The 23,582-nt window shown below is 41.2% G+C and overlaps 3 protein-coding genes across 6 annotated transcripts in view; 1 reads left to right on the top strand and 2 right to left on the bottom strand.

Annotated features, from left to right (window-relative positions):
- LOC117954076 (lysine-specific demethylase 4A-like) overlaps nucleotides 1–16,752 on the bottom strand; it is a 19,636-nt gene extending 2,884 nt beyond the window's left edge. The window contains exons 1-21 of one of the 3 annotated variants that reach the window (XM_034887560.1): nucleotides 16,555–16,752; nucleotides 15,211–15,372; nucleotides 14,549–14,724; nucleotides 14,320–14,434; nucleotides 13,598–13,791; nucleotides 13,133–13,182; nucleotides 12,948–13,051; nucleotides 12,599–12,736; nucleotides 12,189–12,409; nucleotides 11,479–11,645; nucleotides 10,652–11,331; nucleotides 8,837–8,944; nucleotides 8,533–8,647; nucleotides 8,181–8,356; nucleotides 7,579–7,792; nucleotides 7,062–7,141; nucleotides 6,159–6,214; nucleotides 3,600–3,708; nucleotides 2,235–2,426; nucleotides 520–690; nucleotides 18–137 (exon numbers count right to left, since the gene is read on the bottom strand). In XM_034887560.1, coding sequence (XP_034743451.1) covers nucleotides 18–137; nucleotides 520–690; nucleotides 2,235–2,426; nucleotides 3,600–3,708; nucleotides 6,159–6,214; nucleotides 7,062–7,141; nucleotides 7,579–7,792; nucleotides 8,181–8,356; nucleotides 8,533–8,647; nucleotides 8,837–8,944; nucleotides 10,652–11,331; nucleotides 11,479–11,645; nucleotides 12,189–12,409; nucleotides 12,599–12,736; nucleotides 12,948–13,051; nucleotides 13,133–13,182; nucleotides 13,598–13,791; nucleotides 14,320–14,434; nucleotides 14,549–14,724; nucleotides 15,211–15,351 — 3,327 coding nt within the window. In that variant the 5' untranslated portion in view covers nucleotides 15,352–15,372; nucleotides 16,555–16,752. Of the gene's footprint in view, nucleotides 1–17; nucleotides 138–519; nucleotides 691–2,234; nucleotides 2,427–3,599; nucleotides 3,709–6,158; nucleotides 6,215–7,061; nucleotides 7,142–7,578; nucleotides 7,793–8,180; nucleotides 8,357–8,532; nucleotides 8,651–8,836; nucleotides 8,945–10,651; nucleotides 11,332–11,478; nucleotides 11,646–12,188; nucleotides 12,410–12,598; nucleotides 12,737–12,947; nucleotides 13,052–13,132; nucleotides 13,183–13,597; nucleotides 13,792–14,319; nucleotides 14,435–14,548; nucleotides 14,725–15,210; nucleotides 15,373–15,662; nucleotides 15,681–16,554 lie in introns of those variants that run through there. The other 2 variants (XM_034887558.1, XM_034887559.1) reach the window with 2 other exon arrangements.
- The window catches only part of mrpl34 (mitochondrial ribosomal protein L34), a 23,731-nt gene continuing 5,485 nt past the window's right edge, over nucleotides 5,337–23,582 (top strand). Inside the window, exons 1-2 of the mRNA XM_034887595.1 lie at nucleotides 5,337–5,350; nucleotides 7,139–7,141. The gene's annotated coding sequence lies outside the window, so the exon portion shown is untranslated. The remainder of the gene's footprint in view (nucleotides 5,351–7,138; nucleotides 7,142–23,582) is intronic.
- Nucleotides 17,806–23,582, bottom strand: part of abhd8a (abhydrolase domain containing 8a) — a 7,096-nt gene continuing 1,319 nt past the window's right edge. The window contains exons 1-5 of one of the 2 annotated variants that reach the window (XM_034887568.1): nucleotides 22,139–22,227; nucleotides 20,836–21,671; nucleotides 20,522–20,692; nucleotides 20,136–20,352; nucleotides 17,806–20,023 (exon numbers count right to left, since the gene is read on the bottom strand). In XM_034887568.1, coding sequence (XP_034743459.1) covers nucleotides 19,823–20,023; nucleotides 20,136–20,352; nucleotides 20,522–20,692; nucleotides 20,836–21,671; nucleotides 22,139–22,162 — 1,449 coding nt within the window. In that variant the 5' untranslated portion in view covers nucleotides 22,163–22,227 and the 3' untranslated portion in view covers nucleotides 17,806–19,822. Of the gene's footprint in view, nucleotides 20,024–20,135; nucleotides 20,353–20,521; nucleotides 20,693–20,835; nucleotides 21,672–22,138; nucleotides 22,228–23,582 lie in introns of those variants that run through there. The other variant, XM_034887569.1, reaches the window with a different exon arrangement.

Here is a 23,582-nt window from a genome sequence, read left to right on the forward strand (position 1 = left end):
GGGGGGGGGGTGTTTACCAGGTACATAGGAATGGAGTGCGATGCCTTAAACTTGGCTCCATATATCAACCCATCTGTCCATCGCACTTGAACTGCATCACCTTCGGCGGGTGGACCGAGCCGGACGCAGTCGCGGTTCTGAAAAGAGAGCGAAAAGGTGAACTCCGGCTGTGTATTAGACGAGGAAACGTATCTAAACAGGGAATAATGTTTACTTTACCGGGTCACTTCAACTGGTCACTTCAACTGGTCACTTATCTCATCTTTACTTGCTCTTGTCGAGTTAATTTACTTTTACTAGTTGCATATGATTATTGGATTTCTTCCTTTTTTAATTTCATTTCGTACTGTACCGTTTTGTACTTCTCTATTGATCATGTGCTGCAGCACCACCTGAATTTCCCTCTGGGGATCAATATGGTTCAGCTTAAGTCTCACTAAGGGTATCTATGTAGGTTACTACACTTCAACCCTTGGCATAACATTTCAGTAAATAATGATTAGAAGCCATTCTATTAACCTCGATGTCCTCTGGGAAGAGGTTGTCGCTGTAGGAGCCGTCGTCAAACACAACTTCGTAGAAGGTCGCCGTGGTCAGCTCCACCAGGTCGCATTGGTAGTAGCGGGCGTTTTTGTGTTTAGAAATCACCCTCTGCCCGACTGCCAGCTCACGCATGGAAGCAGCGTTACGCTAGGGGGACAGAAACTGAGCATTACTTACAGAAGCTTATCACTCCACCGCGATAAGAGCCAAGTGAAAGATAAGTGGCTGTAGTAAAAGATCAACAAGACCATCTATCAAGATAACTCCACAAGCATATTATCAGTCGCTAATGTGTACCCAAGCAATTGTGCTGCTCTGTGATCATGGTACAATAAACATTTGAGAATTACAGCTGAGCATTTTACACAGACAAGCCCAGCCTTGTAGTTACATATATTAAGGCCACAAAAGCAGGAAAAATAAACCTTGGCAGCAAGCTCATTTGCATTCAATGAACATTCATGTGGTCACTGCTCATCTACCGACAGGACCAGACAGATGTCTGTCTCCCCCAATTTGGGAGTCATAGCGGCATGAACACGTACAAAAATAAGAATCCCTGTGGTAGTTTAAGAGTTTAGGGAATACAAGTCTTCCAACTATTACTGTGCTGCACGGCTGATAAAAGCAGTGCTGGAAGTTTAGATGCAAGGCTCATGAGACTGCCTTCACAAAGATCTACAATATTCCAGAGAGGAGTGCATTTATCCATCTTATGAAATTGAGAAAAAAAGGTTTATATTCAACTTAAACTGTGAATGGAAATAATCATTATTTTCCTTAGTGTCACAAATAAAATATCCATTGTGTTTGCTCTATATCCATTCTGCAGTGATGCACTGCCATGAGTGGGGCAACTGTCTGTGATTAGTTCACTGACGGATTCCGTGTGTGTTTTTAGCTGAGCTGGACTCGAGAATATTGGGTTTAAACAGTTGCTCCGTCAAGTCGGCTAGAAGTGATGTAATGTAGCGTTTTATGTGGAGTAAGCACTTCCGGGAATATCAGCTTTAAAAGTGACGTATATTTCTTTGTAAACAAGTGCTGTGCACCGGCTCCAATTCATGCCTAGTTTTATGTGGATTTTTTAAAGGGATCAAGTGAGAATATATGTTGGTAACACTGTACATGTCACATTCTGGAAAGCACAATAACAAATGGGACAGTTCTTAACAGTAGTTTAAACAAGCTTCAATGATGACAGTAAAATAATCAACAAAACCTCAGACCGACTTAAAGTGTGTGGGATCTGATTCTCAAATTCAGTCCGACACCAAATCACATTAAGCATAATTAAGCTTCCTGTTTGCGCCGGCTCATTATGCTGTAGCCGAAGTTACCAAATCTGATTCCATGGAAAGACACTTTCTTTACAATAAGGAACCACGATAAAACCGCTTTTGTAAGGTATTTTTTCTACATCTGTGCAATTTGCAGAATAGAATAGCATGGGGGCATTCCTGAGGAAATCCAAAAAATGCACTCTCAAAAGGTTAAGATAGGGTAAAATTGTCTTTTTTATCTTGTTTTTCAACATGCATGTCGGTTCTCAAATCAAAGAAACTCATTTCTTATTCACTTTTTTCCCCTCACAAAAAACAAAAAATCTAAACCGCTTTGCAAAATAACGTATGTAGAAATGATGTGACCTTCCACACCTGACGCATACATTACTGTTTCTGCACGGTTACCTCAGGTAAGAGGGGCGCTCTGTGTCTGTGGCAGGTGATGAAGACTATGAATGGCCAGTCATCCGGGTGCATGAGGATACCAGCTGCCTGAGCGCAGGTGGGGTGGAATGCCGTTGAGCAGCGCCCGTGGGAGCACTGGACACAGCAGCCATTCACCTCCCTCTTCATCCGTTTCCTGCAGTATGCACACTTCTACCAGAGTGACAAAGACGAGCGCGGAGAGGGGACAGCAGTCAAGAGGAAAAGTTACGAGGGGCGAGTTAAAGCAGAGGAAGTACAGGAGGAGAGAGGAAACAAGCCAAGAGGGGAGGATGAGAGTAAGAAAGACAAAAAAAATAAAGTTATAAGAGGAAGTTCAAGGCAGGCAGACCCAGACAAAAACTGGAACACATGAAGAGAGAAATTACACAACTTCCTTGCGATCATTTAATGGCGCTACGACATCAATTGTCCTTATTTGGGAGTAAATCCATTGAGATCAAGGACTGGAACAATGGAGACAAGGCCATCCTTTGTAAAGAAAGTCCAGCAATATCTCCAGACTGCTTGTACGTGACTGATACACAAGCATGTTCTGTCTTGCCTTTCACATTATTTTCAAGTAAGCAAGTGCCATGTCTTTCTTTTTTTTTTTTTATAACACCAAATGTGGGCTAGGCTTACCACGGTAGTCGTCGTTTACGGTGTTACCCGATGGTCGGGCATTCAAAACACACATCAAAGTAAGCAATCTACAGATATTGAACGATATCAATGAATATTTATACTTGTAAAATGTCTGGGGTGTTCGGTAACACCAGTGTTGTCATGAGAATATCAACCGATGGGAAACCCCGGTGCATCCCCAATGTGGGCAGAATGCCACAGCTCCATTACGCAGTAAAACAGCATCCGCATTTTTCAGAAACACACAGGGGCTAGATTGAGAAGTGAAACCGAGTTAGGACAGCCAACAGGCGGCACAGCAGTTTCACTAGGGTCAAATGTGTGTTCTCAGTGAGAGCCACAAACAGATGCCATCATCAGAGTACAACTCTGTTTACCAAGAATCCAATCTGTGTGTGAGTTTAAAGTCTTGAGGAGTGAAAAAATAGTCATGAATTAAAAATGCCAAATGAATACATAGATGGGTGCCATGATGTTTGTGAGATAGCTGCTGTTCGTTAGTGAATATTTATATCAAAATATTTAAATGGTACTTTTGAATTGGACAAACTCAGCATAGAGGCAACTAGTTCGATTGCAGGATTCTGACACATAAAATCATCAAATATTAGCTTCATGCCTACGGCTCCAAAAATGGTCTTAATCACTACATTTAGACCATAATGCACAGCAGACAACTTTAACTGTAGGGAGTCTTACCAGTCTGAACCGCGGCAGTGGGATTGCAGAGAGGTCAACGGGGCCTCGCTCAGTGACGTTGACGAAGCGAGCTTCCAGCACAGTGATGGCACACAGCACATGTACCCACCTGTGTGAAAGGCAAACACAAAGTACATTTAGGACAAACAATGCAATGTCCCGGGTGCAATGTTGAGCACGTATTAAGCAATGTGGTTACACAACTTGTTGTTGGGCCTACAAGTTAGTTAGTTGAGGCAGTTTCCGCGTCATTCGGCAAAAATTCCATAATAATCGACTTCTGCACCTTTCTTTGGCAAGGTTTAAAGACTTCAAGAAAATATAGTCCGCAACAGGAGACTTGGCCAATCACAGGTCATTTCAGAGAGAAGAAGTTCCTATTGGCTTCTCAATAAATGCAGATGCGTGTGCCCGTCCCTTCGGACTATCAAACCCCAAAAAAGGAAGCAGAGTAAACAAAAAGACAATAACTAATTTCAATAATCAGCGAAGCTTTTCAGAGATTCATAGTTTATCCTTCTGCTAGCCATTGCCGAAGGCTCGGAGCTGCGGCTAATTCAAGTTCATGTTTGGAGTAAGTATCTAGCCTAGTCTCAAAAGGGCTTCACAGGCCCACAAGTTGGCAAAGAAAACCGGACGGTGTTTCTTATAGAATTGCTGCTATATCAGGAGGATTAAAATAATGACTAGTATTTGTACAGGTTCCTGCATGAAGTGAGTGCATGTACCTTTCGGTGGGAGGGGCTTAGAACTGAGAGTAGAGAGCTGCTTGAAGAAAGCTGTATGTTTTTCCCTGTTTACCTTTTCAAGAAAACTCTCTATGATATGTGAGCAAACATCATGTCTGAGGAAGACCATGCAGATGCAGTTGAAGGCTGATAAAAAGCTACTAAATGAAAACTTAAGCTAAGAGTACTTTTTGTCAAAAGTGATATACATTAATAACAGCAGAAAACCAAATAATGTAGTTTAGAGGTGTAGTTTGAAAATAATCATTTTACTCTTTCATGGAAATAAATGTTGTAACTTATATTCACAAGTGTAATAATATTATAAAATACTAATTAGCTGAATAAGTGGGTAGATGAACACCAACATCCAGTAGAGTTAAATAATTGTTTATTATGGTCCAGTCTTTAGTGACCCTTTTATAAAAAGGGAATGCTAATTGATAAATACGTTATAAAGTGGAAACAAAAATAGTCACACAAAAGATCCCACACGGTCATAAGCCATTTGAGATAATGTTGGCAAACATGTTGGCAAACGTTGCTTCTGATGAAACACATTTAGTTCACCTACAAAACCGACCAAGTGCAACCACAGTGTGGAGGTGCGCACCAACCGCACGTACACACTAATACTATGTTTGTGATTAGGTCTGGGCTGTTTTGTAAACATCATAAATCCTTATCTTGTCTTGTCTTGACTTCCTCGTTTGCGATTGTGACCATAAAGACAGTCAGACAGAACTTTCCTTACAAATGAAAATGTGGCACTGGGTAAGCTAAAAGGATGTTTTTTTCTACAGTCTACCGATTTAAGATCCCATGATCTTGAGGAGGACACAATCATAGAAAACACTTCTACGACTATCTTCAGTGGTGCCCTCATGTAGCATTAGTGGGTGTAACTAAAAAGTCTAACCAACTGTTCACTTTACTGCCTCTACCATTAAACTAACTCTGCTTCTCCTACAACTAATAACTCTTTTGGTTCCACATAAAGTTTAATGAACTGCTGTCTATGGTCTGTGTGGACTTTGACTGTGTAATCACAGTCAAATTGTGTTGACAATACCTAGGATAGAGGAACCAAGGAACTCTGCAGTAGGTTTAAATAATGAAGAAAAAACGGAGGTGTTTATTTTTGGAGCAAAAAAAGGAACGATTAAAAACCAGCACTCAGCTTCAAACGATAATTTTAAAAAACAGACAAAGGCAGAAATCTTTGTGTAATTATGGACTCAGACCGGAATTTTAACAGCCACGTTAACACTATGACAAAATCTGTCTTTGATCAACTTATAAACTATAGGAAGGGTTAAAAGGATTTATGTGTCATCAAGATTTGGCAAACTGTAGGTCAGTTACTACTCACTACTCTCAGGCTGAAGACCTTTTTTTTGACATTCCCTTTTTTTATTTGTTGTACTGCATTGTGAATTTTATTACCATAATCTGTTTTTAATTTTGTATTCAGTATTATTTAATTTTGAATTCAGTGATTTTAATTTTGTATTAATTTCTAACTGTGTTTTAATGTTTTATGTAAAGCACTTTGAATTGCACTGCTGCTGAAATGTGCATATAAATAACACTGCCTTCCACATAAACCCGACCACTCACTGTCTTATAACCTGTAGATCATTTTTTCAAAAAAGGACATTTTATCATGACATTATTTCATTGAATATTTGTTAAATGTTACTGCTGCAAATCAGGGACCAGCTAAGATTATTGTGACTACTGTACTATAGATATGACAGTACTTTGAAGTTGGTGATCCACAGATTAAAACTTGATGGCAGCAGCACATTTGTCGGCTGGTATGACTTACTTGTCATTGTTGGCTCTCTGCAGAGCGCCACCTCTCAAGGAACACAGACAGCAGTCCTGAGGAAGATGAAGAAACACACAATGTGAAAAAAAAAGCTAACTTCGGCAACACACTCTTATCTTCATCACATCTAAATCATTATAATCTTAATATAAACACAAGAAGCCTTCATCCTCCTACAGACAGTGTGAAGCCAAAGTCACAATGAAAATATAAAGTGAAGCATTGCCCACTGGTGGTCAAAGGTGATGGGCCGCATTCCCAGAATGTTTCACAAAAAGCGGTTGTTCTGAGCACATAGGAATGTTGAAGCAACGGAAATTCTAAAGATAGATTTTATAAACAAACCCCCAAACAACAGCACACAATGAAAATGAACACTGTCAGGAAGCAGGTGCATAGAGAGCCAGGTTTGTGTACAGTAAGTATGACAAAAGCTGCTGTTGTCTGTGTTAAACTATTAGTTCCGTAAAGGCACGGTTTGTATTGTGCTTTTAGATAAAATAAGGACTGACTTTGACAGAACGGATGAGCCTCATAAGGTGCATACAACTTTGATGTACATAAAAAGCAGCACAGAGCTGGGGTAAAACAGAGCTGCATCATGATACTAACAATGGTTTCAGCTGTAGCAGCTGCAATTCACATCAATTAGAAAAAGAAATAAAAATAAAATGTTATTTTCCCTGCGTGGGAAAATAAAAGCTAATGTTATTAGCTGGGCGCGATTGATGCCTGACTACACCATTTAGTAAACATAGCCATACCAAGAAACATAGAAAGTTTTGTTAAGCTGATGTGAAGTTAATTAGCTTTGTATCAACTCATTTGGCAATGGCTTGAATGTATTAGACGTTCATTAATACTTGCGCACCATAGCTTTAATTAGCCCAATTAACTAACCTCGGTGACGGCATTAGCCTCACAGCGGGCACACAGCCAGTTGTGTAGCTCTGCTTCATCCACTGACACACCATAACAACCTGAACAGGAACAGAAAAGAACATGGCATACATTCACATGTTTGATTTCACACCATGGTTATTGCTCATATTTGGCTGGTTACTTCAGAGACATAAATAAGGATTCAGGCTATGGAACGACCAACACAGACTACTGGAAAAGACATAAATTGGCTCTATAGGTACATGCTGTTTGAAAGGTCTTGGTGCTACTGGTTGAAAAATGTGTGATATGAGTGTGGCACATGTGTGCTTGCATATTTATCCATAATCCATTTATGGTCTTTTGTAATGGCTGACAAAGCTGTGTGACAGCCGTTTTAAGAATAACCTTCGAGTACTTGTTTCCTAAAGAATAACAAAAAATCTGAATGGGCTGTATGCAAGTTATATTTCATCCAACAATCCTTGAATAAATACTTTAACAGATATCTCATCATCACAGAAAAGGGGCTTACTGGTATGTACGCGGACGCAGCACTGAGCACAGCTGACCAGCCGGCTGGTCCCGTCCTCTGCTACATGAGGGTTAGACAGTTGTCCCTCCCCGTTATCACTCATTTTGCTGGACTGGGTGTTGAAACACACTTCAGGGATGAGTGGCTTGGACCACTGGCGGCCCCCTTTACGGTTGAACAACGTGACGTTGGAACTCCCACTACTGGATTCAGACTTGAGGGGAGAAAAAGAAAAGTTCAGAAGCTTGTTATATAAACAACTGTTGGATCCAATCCCCAGTCAGAACTGGCTGAGACCCATTGAAACCTGTCAATTTATAAATCAATGCACAAGTGGAGCAGCTTCAAGCGAGAGAGAGGAGGGAACGAACAGCTCCGTGAGGGAGGAGCAGACATTCTCACCGCTCCACTGTCCTCACGTGCTCTGCACAGTCCATCCCAGCATCTTCTCTGAAATGTCTTAATTTGTGTCTGCTCCAGAAGGGGTTTGCCATAAAAGCTGAAAACATTGACTGTCCCCTCAATATCGATGCAGAATGTTAATAAGAACATTAAATAACAGAAATACATTCATAAAAGCAGAACATGCTTGTAGTTGTCACCTGATGGTAAGTGTGGAAGAGCAGGCAGATGGAGCAGAAGGGGGCCTGCTGGCCCATGCTCTTGTTGTAATTCCTCTCTGCCTGAGGGTCATATGGGCGACACTGCCACAGCTGGGTGAGCGGCTTCGCCCACTCCTCTTTCTCCTGTTGCTCAAACTCCACATCTACGTTCACATCTACACATAGGAGGATGGGACGAGGGAAGATGGTGGTGGAAGCAAATGGATTTAGAAAAATGGGGGGAAAATAATCACAACAAGCCTTAACATAATGACTGTAAATATGGTGGTTGGTAAACTGGCACCACACAACATACTACTACATTTTGCAGATCAACTAAACAAGGGCGTACCATCGTCACTGTGCACCTCTCTGATTAGAGGGTGATGACGGGGCAGCGTACAGAGCTGTGCCTGCTTCTGTTGCTTATTCACAACTGACTTGCAGTATGACTGCTCTTCTGACACCTGCTGGAGCAAGAAGTGTATAACAAGACAAAACAAGGATTATACTACCTCTGTAACAAATTGAAATAAAAAAAAGTTGCAACGTCTCACAATCATGAGGCATTTTGGGACTGGTAAGCATACATTTTAAGATAAACATTGGGTCCATGGATCCCTTTGAGACTTTGGTCACAGCTAGTAAGTACTTACATGAGAATTCTGAGCGATCACTTTCACCTCATTATGGCTGGGTTTCGCGACAGGAATGGTGTCCTTCTGGATGAAAATGCCACAATCCACAAGGGAGGATTGCTTACTCTGTAGTTTGAAAAGCATGGATAACATGGAACAATTAGGGATTTGGGATTTTGGAATAATGCCTGATAAAGTTATCAAGAATTGTTGTGTTAGTAGCGTTTAGCCCTTCTCACACATGCACTGCAACCCCGAAATTATCTAGTCATTGCCCGGAGGAGCTGCATGTGTGAAAACAAATCAGTCGGACTGGGCTTTACACAGACTTTTCCCTGCCAGATCCTCAGTTCAAAGTCTGTTTAATGTCTTATTGAGCCCATGTGTGAATAGAGCAGGTCATTGCTTGATAATGAATACATATCGGGCGAGTGGGCTTTTGGGACGTTTCCATCGTGTGGCTCGCGCAAAACTGGAAGACAACGTCCTAGTAGGGGTAAATAAGTTAAGTCATTTTTAGAGCAAGAGACTGTTGTTTATGACCAAATAACGAACCAGGTCTGTGACGCTCAGCGTAGTCCGCGTCATGTCCTGCCTTCTGCGCTCTCTAACCAGACGCCACCGCTTGCCTAAACCAAGCAAAGTAGTTCCACTAAGTGAGAACACTCACACATACAATCTTGTGTTGTGCGTCACATGTGTGCCAATACCCGGATTCTCCAGACATCGTCCGCGCCTACATGCACAATTGTATCTTGAAGCAAAGACAGGGCTTCAAGGCCATGACACATCAGGGGCTTGACGAATAAACTTGAAAATCCGAAATAATCGCCTGCAATCCATACCAGCAGTGATTCAAATTTGAGACGGTTATCAAAAAAGTTTCAAATATTCACGCCAGCTTATCTATAATGTCGGTGAGGCGAGAGAGAAAGTGACGGGAGACGTGGTGTGAGTGGACGTGGGGGTGTGAGAGAGCGAGCAGAGAAGAGTGTACAATAGAGTCTGCAGTTTGAGCACAAATAAATGTGGCTACTCCTCAAAACCAACACCGGTGTACAGTGACTTCTTTTCCTGGTTGTCCAGTGGAGCTACGGGAGTTCGCTCTGGAGACTCCAGGCCAGTCTCCCGTGTGCTGTCCCACCACGGTCTGGAAGCCTAAGCGGGAAAGCTAACACTAAGCTACTTTAATTCCCTCTGTTAAACAGCACACAGTGTAGTATGTCGAGGGCTTTTTAAATGTAAAAATGTGAGAATTGAAAGATAGTCTTTGATAAACGCCGTCTTTGTCAAGGTTGAAAGTAGTAATTACGTTTTTTGTGTGTGAAGTCTATCAGCCTCAGTGTTGTTGTTGTTGTTTGATTATCATAAGTCAACGACACATCAGGGTTGGTTGACGTCTATTTGCGTCAACCAATCAACCTCGTTTCGGGGGCGGGGAATGACGTTACTTTATCGTCGTGTAATAGTTGCTTTCTTTGTGAAAGTACTTGTGTCAAAACAATGTTTCCAAAAAACATATTGATGTGCAAATTAATCAAATTAAAAGTAACGTCCTCAGTGTGTAAAGACCTTTATGAGCACTCAACATAAATTTGACAAGTTACATGTTGAAATGACAAGCCATTTTGGAGAAGTTGGTGTTACGGTGTGTTAAAAGACAGCAAGAAACAATGCATGCAGCATAAAACATAACCTGTGCTCAAACATGTGTGTGATACTGTACTTAGAGGAAACGATGACTAACATTTTAACAATACACTTGTTGCATCTTTGATATGAGTGTTCTGCCAATGTATGTTCTATTTAAAAAAAACTAAAGAAAAAACAGACCTTTCGCTTGTTGTTCTTGGGGGCCTCCATCTGTGTTTTGCTCATCTCTTTGACATGCGTTCGAGTCTGAGAGGAAGCAGACGTACTGGTGGGCTTAACTTCAGGCTCCTGCACTTCTGCCTGAGCTTCAACAGGCATAGACATCTTAGGTTCGTCCATCTTTTGGTCCTGCTCCACAATACACAGTGTTTCTGACTTAATTGGTTCTGCTTTGGTAGGAAAAATCTTAGATTGTGGCTGTGGCTCCGTCCTTTCACAGCTTGGTGCCTGAGGCGAGGACTGAACCTGGGTGTGTGATGGTGTACAGGTTTTGTGCTGGAGATGACGGGGTTGATGCTCTCTGGCGTAGCTGTGCACCTGCAGCTGTGTGCGAGGCTGCTGCTGCTTTTCTAGAGTGTAGCTGTGCACTTGAAGAGTGTCTTTTGGACTCAGAGTCCTGTGGAAGAGCAGGCTGGCTACCCCCATTTTGCGGACAGGCTGAGCCGTGACTTCTGTCCATGAAGGTGCAGCGGAAACTGATAGATGTCCGTTTCTAGGTAGGGCCTGAGATGAGATCGCAGGGGCGCGAGTCTTAGTATAATGTGGGGGACGTCCTACATCACTGATACTTTGGGTCAAGCCCCTATGAAATGGATCCAATAAAGTGAGCTTGGTTGGTGTGACAACCAACTTTGGTGGGCCTGTAAATTAAATGAGAGATCTCCGTTTAGTAGGTTGGGGGAAATAATACACTTTCATTCCACTTTTACCACAAAAACAACTGTTACTAGAGGCTTTGCTGTCCAACAGGACACTAGAAGACAAAGACAATACACAGGTAATAATACCTTTATTTCTTTTGCCCTCTTGTGACATGGTGCGAGGAGGAATAAGGCTGAGCCTGGGACGCTTCCCATACTGCTCCACATCTTCCTCATCTTCATCTTTGGGAACAACCTCTTTAGGCACCTCGAGGCACACTCTGTGTCTCTTGGTCTCTATCCTCTGTGTAGTGCTGTGGACCAAACAGAGACACAAAGCAGGGGATTGGAAACAGTGGAGAACAGAACCCCATTTGTGTTTTTCTGTTTCTGTGTAATGAAACCTTGGTGTATACCTCTTAACAAATTGTCAATACAACACAAAAACGACAGCCTTAAAAATGACCATATTACTAAATATTTTGGGTGACCTTAAGCAAACCAACAAAGACGACTGTTGCTGTACTAGGCAGTCTTTAGGTCCAACTGTCGCTTTGCAAGACCCTCCTCCAAAGCATTCTAAAGAAGGGTCTGGCTACTCCACATTGCATTTGAGGATGCGGTGAAAACATGCTCAGGTTAAATGGCATTTCTTTAAACCAATCAGAATGGTCATAGGGTCTCCAGTCATATGCCCTCACTGGACTTTCCAAAGCTGACATGCCCATGGGTGTTCCCAACAGAGAGAGCAAAATAACCAGGAGTAACAAAAGTACCATAAACATACGTACTTGTAAGCATGTTACATTTTACATTACAAACCGGAACAATATTCTTTTCTGTAGTAAATGACCCACCTCTTACGCTCTCCGTCCTCCCCACAGCTCTCCATGGAGTTACTGCTGCTGGTGATGTCATTAAAGGACTCCCCCAGGAACTCCCTAGCCTCTGGGGTGGGCCGCGTGTGGTCAATGGGCATCACATCTCGCCCTGCCAACCACTGTTCATAACGATCTGGCTGGTATTTTTTAACAAAAACATCCATGGAAATCTTCACCATGTCTTTACGGCATGAACACTAAAGGGAAGGAGGGCACAAAAAGAGTGACTCAATGCCGAATACTGCAGGTGACAATGTTGCATGTACATCTAAAAACATATAGTTGAGTCTGTGAATTCAAATATTTACATTTCTTAATAATAAGACAAAATCTGATTTAAATTATGTGAAGTATGGTTTTCTATGTTGTCGTTTGGCGATCCTTACCAAAACTGCTTGCTTGCCATACTCAATCCATCTCTCTGTAGCAAAGTTGGTGGATTCTGCGCAGTTGAAACCATGGTTGAAACCAGCATGATATGCATAAGGGAAGGTTACCATGAACTCACCAGCCTCCTGAGTAATCTTAGGGAGGGGTAAAAAAATAAGAATCAGTAACTGCAGTTTATACATTAGTTTGTTCAGTGGGTAAGAAGAAAAAATAAAATGATCCATCACAGTGGGGGACATTTGCATTGTAACAGCAGCAAAAGGGATGGTGCAATAACTAAATGTATCAGTAAAAAAGAAAAAAGGTAATTAAATGAAATACAAACAAACAATACTCTACTCATACCTTATCAAAAGGAATGCCATACTTCTTCAGTATAGAGGGAGAGATGAGAGTCATCTTGTGCCTCAAAAAGGCCTCACAATTTTGGGAACTACCAGGAAAAAAGCCTAGAAGAAAAGAGAACACACCGATGATGTGATAAGCCTTATACTTTACACAGCTACTGAAATATTGCGTTTGTTTCTTACCTTTAGCCAAACGCTCCAATCTTTTCCCATGCTCTGGAGGAACGCAGTACCTGCATACATTCAATTAAGTCTCATTAGTCACAGTAACCTTGAATTATGCATTTAAGTATATAATATGCTGTGTGTTGCACCACTCCTTTTATAATGAGTTGAGAGCCAAATTTTCAACTCATTTCCCACTTTTCTTTTTAACAAAAGATTACATTACATTACATTAATGCTGTGGTATCACTAAATTAAACTGTGTCAAAGGGCCATTATTTATGTAAATGACACTCATGCCCATGTAACAGAGAAGCTTGTGTATCAACATCCAGATCAGCATATATCCCTAGCCACGTTTACTATGGGTTTGGATCAGAAGTGGTAATATAAAACAATTATAGATTAATATAAAAATGTTTAAGAATGAAAAGCTTTATTTCTGTATGTGATCAACAACAACAAAATGTTTTGTGTCTTTACCACGATTTGGGCTCTCCAAAGTGCAAGTAGTTGATACTGTAGAGGTCCATGTCCTCAGTATGCCATGCAAAAGTGGTCTTCCACATGCCAAAATACAAGTAGGGTGTATTAACACCCTCAATAGTGATGCCGCTTTCACATTCAACAGTATCCAAAATGGTGTTCAGTCGGCGTATGTTCCACTCTTTGACTTCCTGCAGGAGTAGAGCAGATGACATAAGAGCAACAGATGAGACTGGAAGTGGAGATAATGATCAGTAATGTTATCAGCATCTGTTATGGTTCCGTCCAACAGGTACACAGATAGCTTTAAGAAAACTCATCAATATTGTTGATGAATATTCTCGGGGTGGGAATCAAAAGATGCCTCCCGATACGATATCATCACAATACAATATTTCGATTTTCAACGTATTACAATATACTGCGATATATTGCAATTCATAACTTTTTTCCAACTTCTAATTTTTCCCAATTTCAAACGATGTCACCAAAAGGAAACGGTCCACATCTGTTTTATCTTAAAAGATATATTTGTTTCAATCTTATTGCTGCAAAATGGAATTGTCAAGCAGAAAAACTGACCAACACATGTATAACAAAAGATGCCAGTGTATCAAAGTATTGCTAGTGAAAATATTGCCATATTATGCTGCATCAATTTTTTCCTCCACCCCTAGAATATTCACTACAGCAACATCATCCAAGGCATGTCAACTCACAGGGCCATATAGAGATCCATTAACATCTGCCCCATATATGGGAGGGTTAAATGTCACATTCTTCCAGTACTTCCTTTCCAGCTCCTCAAAGTCATCATAATGTGGACTACAGAACCTATTAAAAAAAAAAAAAGGCATTAACAATAGTTAGTCCGTACCAGCACTCTAAACGTCCACCATCATATAACTGAACTAAAACGTAAATGCCTTTCATTTCTGCACTTCTCACTTGTCACTGTTGGCCATTTTACGAAACTCTCTGACGGTCATGGACTTCTTCTGAATGTTGTATTGTGTAAAAAGGCCCGACTGGCCTGTCACCACCTGCTGAATGGGTGCAGGGATCACCAAGTCGTCTATATCGTCATAAGAGCCTCGCGGCTTCCATTCCTTTGGTGGGACAATCTTGGAGGAGGAAAGTGGACAGTGAGTTATTCTGCTGATCTTTTTTAACATCGTTTGTTATCAAAAGGATTCACAAGCAAAGCTTGGAGGTGTAAATGTATTTCTTTTTTTGACAAGCTGGTTTAAACATATGAATGTTACATCGGAGCAAATATATACAATTGATGACCTTGCCTAAATAATTTCGTAGAAAAAGAAGATGTAATAATTGTTTTTAAATAAAATTAAATTTGTATATCGCTTTAAGGACCCAAAGTCGCTTAAAGACATCACAATTGCCTGGTAGCCATCAGAACTGTGTCACTAATAATTGTCTAGTCTCACCATTTTTTACTGCAAATAAAAATGATCCCATAACACTGCAATGGCTGTGAATATGGCTTGTGTGAACATATCAATTCAATTTTATTTATTAAATCAAAATGCTTTATAATTTACAAAGTCCCAACAACTCCAGTAATTCAAATGCCGTATGTCAGTACTTACTTTAGCCAGGCCTGCTTTATGTGCTCCCTGGGATTCAACATATGCAATGTAGCGGCTGAAGTTCCTGAACTCCTCAACAGTGGGGTAAAAAGTCATGATCCCTTTGGAACCATGGCTTTGGGAAACTACGTCTGACGCCATCCCAAAACTCAATGGCAGTTCCTGCGGGTTAAAAACGGGGAAATTGTGATTTTACAATGTGATATGTTGATTAAGTATGTGTTTTCTACCCACAGCCAGGCATCTTTAAATAGATTTTGATTTAGATTTCATAGATCGGCACATTTATTTTTCAAGATTTACCAAACTGGTTGCATACAGTATTAACATTTCAACAAACCAACTGCTTGGTAACCTTAGTGATAACTGTTCAATACATCTTTTTTTTGCTGTATATTTTTAACATTAAAACACACAAATTATTCTTACAAAGTTATCTGATGGCAATCTACCTCTAAAACGGAACCCTCCTTCTTAACATGTAACAACGCAGGTTCTGCATAGTACAAAGCATAACATACATAACACATATATCACTGTCATAATGCGAGAATAGAACGGTGTGTATAGGTTTCTTTACAATGGCGGGGAACAAGCTAGCCTGGACCGAAAGGGAAAAGCTAGATCCGCTCCTGATTGGTTAAACCAGGCGCTCTTTAATTTGGTCCCACTGTGGAAGTCCAACCAGCTATAATCAGCTCCTTCGCTAACTTGCTAAAGAAACATGAGCTAATACGTATAACGAATACCGGTATGCAATGACACTAGCATTAGCTAGTCTGATAGCATGTTTTATTAGCTAGCTAGTATTCAAGTCCCATTTAGGTCAGGTCACGCACATAATAGTTCCAATTACTAATTTGAGTGAACTTGCCATTTTCTTTCCATTGTGTCTCAAAGGAAAAGTAACGATCCCAAAATAGCTAGCTACCTAGCTAATACACGGTAACACTGTGATGGGATGGGACTATTTCCTGCATCACAGAAAACACCACAGCTGCGTTACATGTTTTCAAGTTCCTACGTATAGCGTGTTAGCAAACTTGGACAGAGCTAGCGTTAATCTTCTCATACGACTTGGTAGGTTATACTAATATTATTCCTAAAACCGACGTTCAACAACTGTTGTGAGTTCAATTTTACGCGCAATACAAAAAGCGAAACTATCATTTCCCAAGTCAGTGAATTCTATTCCGGGAAATAGACTACACCCGCCCCCCTAGCATCGACGGCAGCCGCTGCCAGCAGTTCCGGCTAGTTTAGCCATAAGATTAGCATTGTGAGTGAAGAAGCTAACATTCTGGGACGAGCGTAAAATAATTCGACAAGCAAGTAGCTACATACCACCTCCTCGGGGTTGATTCACGGCGTTGTTCCTTTGCGTTGTAAACACCTCGTAATCAATAGAAACAGCAGTTGTTAACATAAGAGGAAGAAGACAGCTTGCTAACTAAGCCCCCTGCGAATAGATCATCCTCCATTACCACTTCTACGCATGCACACGCATCTCGGATTTTGTTTACCCCAACACGCATGGGACACGCTCAGCCAATCAGAGGGCGTCTCTGATGGCTCGTCGTATGATGTGTTCAAACCTAGTTTATGTCAGTTTTTGTAATAACTGTAAATAATAACTTAAGTGCCAAGATATTGTCTGTCTCAAGTTATATAAGGAGAGAGTGGCTTCTAATAATAAGAAAGTTATATGGATCAACAATAAGATATCTAGTTAATTCATAATTGGTTTTGGTTGTTTCACACGTTAATTAGATTATTATGTAGGCCTAATGTTTCAACTCAAACATCTGCTCTCATTGATTACAAGAAAATCAGTTTACCATTTAAACATTTGAAAAGAAGCATTGAAGCTACTGGAAATTAAAAAGTAATTACTAAATTGCAACATATTTCAGAAAGAGATCTCAGACCATGCTAGAGCATAGAGGCCACTCCGAAGGGGCGATAAAAGCTTTTAATAATAAATACTGGGAAATAACACAAACAATGTTTTGGGGAATTGATTACATTAGGTAGACTGCTATGATAGGCAAAGAAATTGCATTTGTTGAAACTAATCAGATTTTACTAATGTAAAAAACACATTAGGCCTATATTACTACAATCCATCCATCCATGCATCCATCCATCCATCTTCGTCCACTTATCCCGGGTCGGGTTACCGGGACAGCAGCTCCAGCAGGGAACTCCAAACGTCCCTTTCCTGAGCCACATTAACCAGCTCCGACTGGGGGATCCCGAGGTGTTCCCAGGCCAGGTTGGAGATATAATCCCTCCACCCAGTCCTGGGTCTTCCCCGAGGCCTCCTCCCAGCTGGACATGCCTGGAACACCTCCCTAGGTAGACGCCCAGGGGGCATCCTTACCAGCCGCCCAAACCACCACAATTGGCTCCTTTTGACGCGAAGGAGCAGCGGCTCTACTCCGAGCTCCTCACGGATGACTGTGCTTCTCAACTATCACTAAGAGAGACGCCAGCCTCCCTCCAGACGAAACCTCCTGAGGGTCTCGTCTGGATGTCCTTCTTTCATAATATTACTGCTAGCAAACTCAACAACAAGTAAAATCACCAGGTGTATGTGAACATTGGTTTTATTTATGCCAGGAAAGGCACATTAATACACTGAATCCGACTGTTTTGATAGGCTATATAATGTTATATGCATCTACATCCAGGCAGTGCATATATTATGATTCCCACGAATAAATGCAATAATAACATTAACACATTTTGTTACTGACATTTTGTATATGCACACTTTTAGCATAAGAGGAAGTACATGTGCACCAGGTAGTTCGTACAGTTTCACTGACCTTTCACACCGAAGGAGACATATTCAGCAGCACTTTTTGGTTTTTGGAAAGTCCATAGAGAATATACTGTATATTTTTTGGATGTCATTGCCATTTCACACTATGTCGTTCCAGTTGCATAAGACCAGTCATGTTGCATCAGCATCCTGTCAAAATGCATATACATAATGCATAACAGACCAGCATGTTCAGGTCAAATGTCTCTCTTCTAAGGGGGGTTTCTCCTTTAGCTGAACCATATTTGATTTTAAGCTTTGGAAACCCAGTCTAAAATCCACCAAAATACACAATGTGCCTTTCAAAACAGTCTAAACTATCCAGTCAACATATACACACTGTAAGGGAGCATATTATCAGACTGTGCTTTTACTCGCACCTTACTGTCACACCATGAGACGAAGCAGCACCCATGAATGAATTTCTTTCAGAGAGCATAATGTTCAGCTCATTCATTCTGTTTAACACTATAAGATAAATAGAATGGATTTAGGGAAGACACCCAGCAGCTTAAAGTGGTCAATACAACCACAATTTGTTATGGCAGTTTGTTTCAAAATAAAAAATAACAATACTTTATTATTAAAATGAAATTGATTAGAGAGAAGTGCACAGGGAATTTAATTCAATCTTCAAAATATATTGCAACTGTCCGACACAACCCTCATACCTTTTAAAATTCTGCAAGGCCTCGGTTTTTTGTATCCTTAGCATTTCATTTACTATAGCAGATATATAGCTGCTAGAATGAAGCAGGAGAGTTTTTTTGGCATCCATGTTTGTTAACATCTGTTTCGCTACTAGTTCCCATAACTCTCTCATTGAATATTACTTAATTTTCATGCAACTATGAATTGATGATTTGGTTACATTGTGCTTAACATAGACGCACATAGCCTTTGGGATTTATGTTTTGTTTTAGAGTTCCTGTGTTAAGTACTGTATATTGTTGTAATTTGGAATTTGATGAGCCATTTTGATTGACAATAGCTGTGATTGTTTGAGATGGTGTACACGGCACATTGTATGGACGTGGTTACTAAGTCAACAACGAATTGTTGTGTTTCTCCTTCTGTCAGAATGTAATTCACATATGCATTTGGTGCAATTATTAATTACATTTTGCACGTACATTGGTATATATTTAATGTATTTAACCCATGCCCAACTACTATCCAGTCAGTGTTTGATAATAAACTATTATTATCAACACAGTTTTATCATAAGCTGTCCTTCATCATCATCCTGGCAATTCAGACCAATGAGTCCTCAATTCCCTACATATCATTTTGACAGTTTCCCACTTAAAGCAGATGTAGGAAGTGCCCAACAATAATTTAATAACCATTTTATAACGGCAGAAAAAAAAGCTCTGCAGTACTTGACAGAATATTTAAGGTGAGGGAAATCACACACCATTTCATAGATTTCATACTTTTTGCGTCTTGTAGTAGTCAGTTCATCGCCGGATACATTTCATACACAATTCACGAATGGACGTAGTCCTCCAGGTATTGTGTTGTTTTGCAAACACAATGCAATGGGACACAAACTGGTATCAAAAAGCAAAGCTGAAACTGACTGTGTATTTGCATTCATTACTCTCATCTTTACGTTCTTTCCATTGTTCTCTGGTCCTGCTTTATTTTGGTGCACCAGTGGCCGTCTGCATCTTCAAGACGTGGCCCTGTTTTTAACAGCTCTCAGCCTGGGAGCAGCCTTTAGAACGCATGCCACAAAAGGCCTTCTGCTTGGGTCCCTAATAAAACTAGACTTCTCGTTGGTTATTTGTCCATAGACTTATTGATCTTCAGTGTGTGGAGAGTATCACTGGGAGCTGTGTCTGTCTTGCTGCTGTCTTTTCTAGACATGTCAGGTTCCCATAGAAAGAACTCGTGGAGGAGGGTGTTGACGGTGTCAGGGCACTCCATCATGACCATGTGACTTCCCTCCTCAATGACTTTTAGGAACGCAAACAAGAGGATCTAGAAAGGGAGCCAAAAGGAAGGCAGAACATTACGATGTGCAAACAAGTAATTTCAAATGAAACATCACGTGATAAATCAGCACTCATCCACGCATGAAGATGCACTTTACCTCTGCCATGCGCTGGTCCTCATCCATTGGCACAAACTTGTCACACATGCCATGAACCAGAAGGATGGGCACAGTGAGCTCGGCATGGTAGACCTCATCCCCCTCTGGCCAGTACTGGCCACTCATCATGGCTCGCAGGACAAACGGAGACACGTTGAAGGCATTGCCATGCTTCAACAGCTGCTTTTCTTTGGCACCCTGATGGGCAAATCCGGCTCTAAAGGTTAGAAAAAAGAGAAGAAGTTAATTTTAAGGTTTTTCTATGTATATTTATCAAATGTTCTGACATCAACAGGCAAAGCTTTTGTGTCAGCGATGAGAGAAGTTACAGTGGTGGGTCCCTGTCTCTAGTGTCAATTTTGGCACATTACAAATGCAGATCTTACTTGAGGAAGCTCCAGGCCAGACAGGGTGACAGACAGTGCAGGACACAAGATGGCAGCTGGAAGATGGAGCATAGGCTGGGCTCCAGAGCTGTGGGACCCCCTCCATTGATCATCACCACCTTATGAACCAGATCAGGATATTCATGGGCCAGGAAGGTGCAAAATGACACTCTGCAAGAGATATGATGAGAAAGGTACAACATGTTAACAACATCATCTTAATCGCTACTGGATGGATGGATAGGTGGATGGATAGATGCATGGATGGAGATATAGTGAATGATTTATAACAAAAGCGTGTCACAGATCCTCACCCATATGAGTGGCCGATGAGTATGTTGCGTTTACGAGCATATCGCTTAAAGATGGCACGAAGGTCCTCTGCAAGGGCATAAAAAGTATACGCTGCCGCAATCTGTGGGGCAATACTGGCTCCATGTCCCGCCAGGTCGGGTGCAATGACCTCGTAGCCCAGCCGAGAGAAGAAGTCAAGTTGGCTGCCCCAAATGTCCAGAGAACCTCCCACACCATGCACGAAGAACAGCGCTACGTCCGAGTGTGTCCCTTTGCAGCTAGAGATCACCCTCTTTGAGTCGATTTGCACCGTGCGCTTGGGCTTGCGACGGCGGCGGCGAGGTGGTGGAGCAGGTTTCTGTTCCCCATGAGGTGAAAGAACTGGAGGAGGCACAGGATTGGGGTCTGGAGAAGAGGGCATTTCTTTGTAGTCAGCCAGCTCCACCTCTACAGTGCTGCAAGGCTCCAGGTCCCCATCCTGACACTGCAAGATCTCAGAGTGCAGAACATCCCCCAGATTCTCAATCACCAGCTGGCCGTTGCGGTAGACTGTGATCTTCCTCTTGCAGTGGACACTGCTGCCGGTGTTGCTCTCGCTGTAATCCTCAGGAGAGCCGTCCACATCGTCATCCTCATCTCCATCCGTCTTCTCCTTGCATGCAACGTGCTGTTCTGTTACTACGGGCTGACGCTCAGGGATAATGTGCCGCACTCGCAGGACTCTCCCAGGTTTCACCTCCACAAATTCAAAACCATCAGAGGGTTCTGATGACTCCAGGGGCAAGACTAGACTGGCGGCGTTCCCAGTCAGGCAGCATAGTATCCCTTCAGTGATACTGGTCAGCATGGTGCTTTCCTGTATAAACATCACACCAAAACAACAATGTTCATCACTTGGATACTTGATTTGAAATATAACAAAGAAATATGTAGGTTTATAAACAAGGGACAAAATGGAAAAATTGACCATGTTTGTGAAGCTAGTTACCTTTCTCTGGATTTACACACTTTTTTTCTCACATAATAATTATATGTTTTAAAGGTATATTTCCTGTTGCAGTGTTTGCAAATGTTAACAGCTCGGCAGGCAGAAATTGTGCCCTAGCTCAGATCCCTGTTAAACTGGAACAAAGCAGTTTCCTAGCAACACAGTTACAATGATACAGTCTTCTTTATCCTTTCATCAGTCCGCAGCCAGTGTTGAGTGACATGAAACACATCAAGAGCGAGGACACTTTCAGCTTAACAGGCTCCAGACTTCTATGCAAATTGAAAATACCATAGTAAGTGCAGCTCATACTGCCTTTGTAAAGCTCAACTCACCTGGGGGACAAAGCAGCTTGACATTCAGGGATTCCAAGTTCATAAACAGACAACAACAAAAAGATTCTTGTGCTATGCAGTTTCAATGTCAGTGACTAACCTAGACGTTTGATATTAATAACCCCTCTTTATCACATGGTCAGAAGCAGGAAATGTATAAATAGAAAATGCCAGTCATATGGCATGACTGTGATAGCAGTTTTCCAATGGAGATGCGGGGAAAACTGGCTTTGTTTTGCTGGACAGCAGGTCCAGTCGCAGCATCTGAACTGCATTTTGGCATTTGTGCAAATAAAGTATCATAAGATCTTACTTTTTATAAACAGGCTGGTTATCTCTAGGAAACAGAGTGGGAAGAGTCCCATTTAAATAAGGCTTTATTGTTTCCTGGTTACAGAAACAGAGTGAAACAGAGCGTAGAATGCACAGTACTGCCCACAGGGCAGATGTGAGAGTACTGACATGATAGACTTCTTGAGATGTTAGTGGGGGACGTTATATAATAAATGCATTATTGTACATTTACTTTGGCATGGTGAATATACATTCCTAATTGGGACTTATGGGGATTCGTTTTCATTGATTTATTCAGGATTAAAGTCTCATAAAGTGTATATTAGGGGTGGGACAATACATACATATATACATACACACACATATATATATTATATATATATATACACATATATATATATATATATATACAGTATGTAAACACACATACATACACACAAACATTGTATATATTGTACATAGATGTATATATCGATATAGCAACATCAATTGTCCAACTTTTATGTGATACGATAATCGATACACTGGGTGAAGTATCAATATTTTAATTAATAAAATAAGGTTCTCAAAAGAAATTTCCCTGCTCCCAGAGTAGCTACTTCATGGCTCCTTGAGGTGGCGCTCAACACATTAACGAGGGAAACTTGAACGTTAGTTAACTAGCCGAAGAGGAAGAGGTTTTCAACGGGATGATGGACGTTTAAAGAAAATAACAGATGCCCCGGCCAAGTTTAAGTCCAAAGTCTGGACCGAGTTCTTCTATAATTGTGTCATTTTGAACCTGCAGTGATTAAAGAGAGAAGACCTGCACTTCAGCTTTTCACAGGCAATTTATAGTAATAGTAAGAGCGATATTGTGATTTATCGTTATGGGATCTTCTAGCGATATATTGATTAATCCCAGAATTGCAGTATTGTGATATTATCATGAGTTATGTATCATATCATGAGGTACGCTGTGATTCCCACCCACAGAGTAGCCTATACATGCAAACAAATAATATCTCATTTCCTCTAATCCCCTTCAGTTGCAGATTCTTATTCTGCATTTAAATATACAGGAGGGTTCATGTGTGCATGCGCGTGTGTGTGTGTGTGTGTGTGTGTGTGTGTGTTGTTGGTGGCAGATTGGTCTGAAGGTCAGTGCATC

This window comes from Etheostoma cragini, chromosome 12 (assembly GCF_013103735.1).
Source record: "Etheostoma cragini isolate CJK2018 chromosome 12, CSU_Ecrag_1.0, whole genome shotgun sequence".
Classification (NCBI taxonomy): Eukaryota; Metazoa; Chordata; class Actinopteri; order Perciformes; family Percidae; genus Etheostoma; species Etheostoma cragini.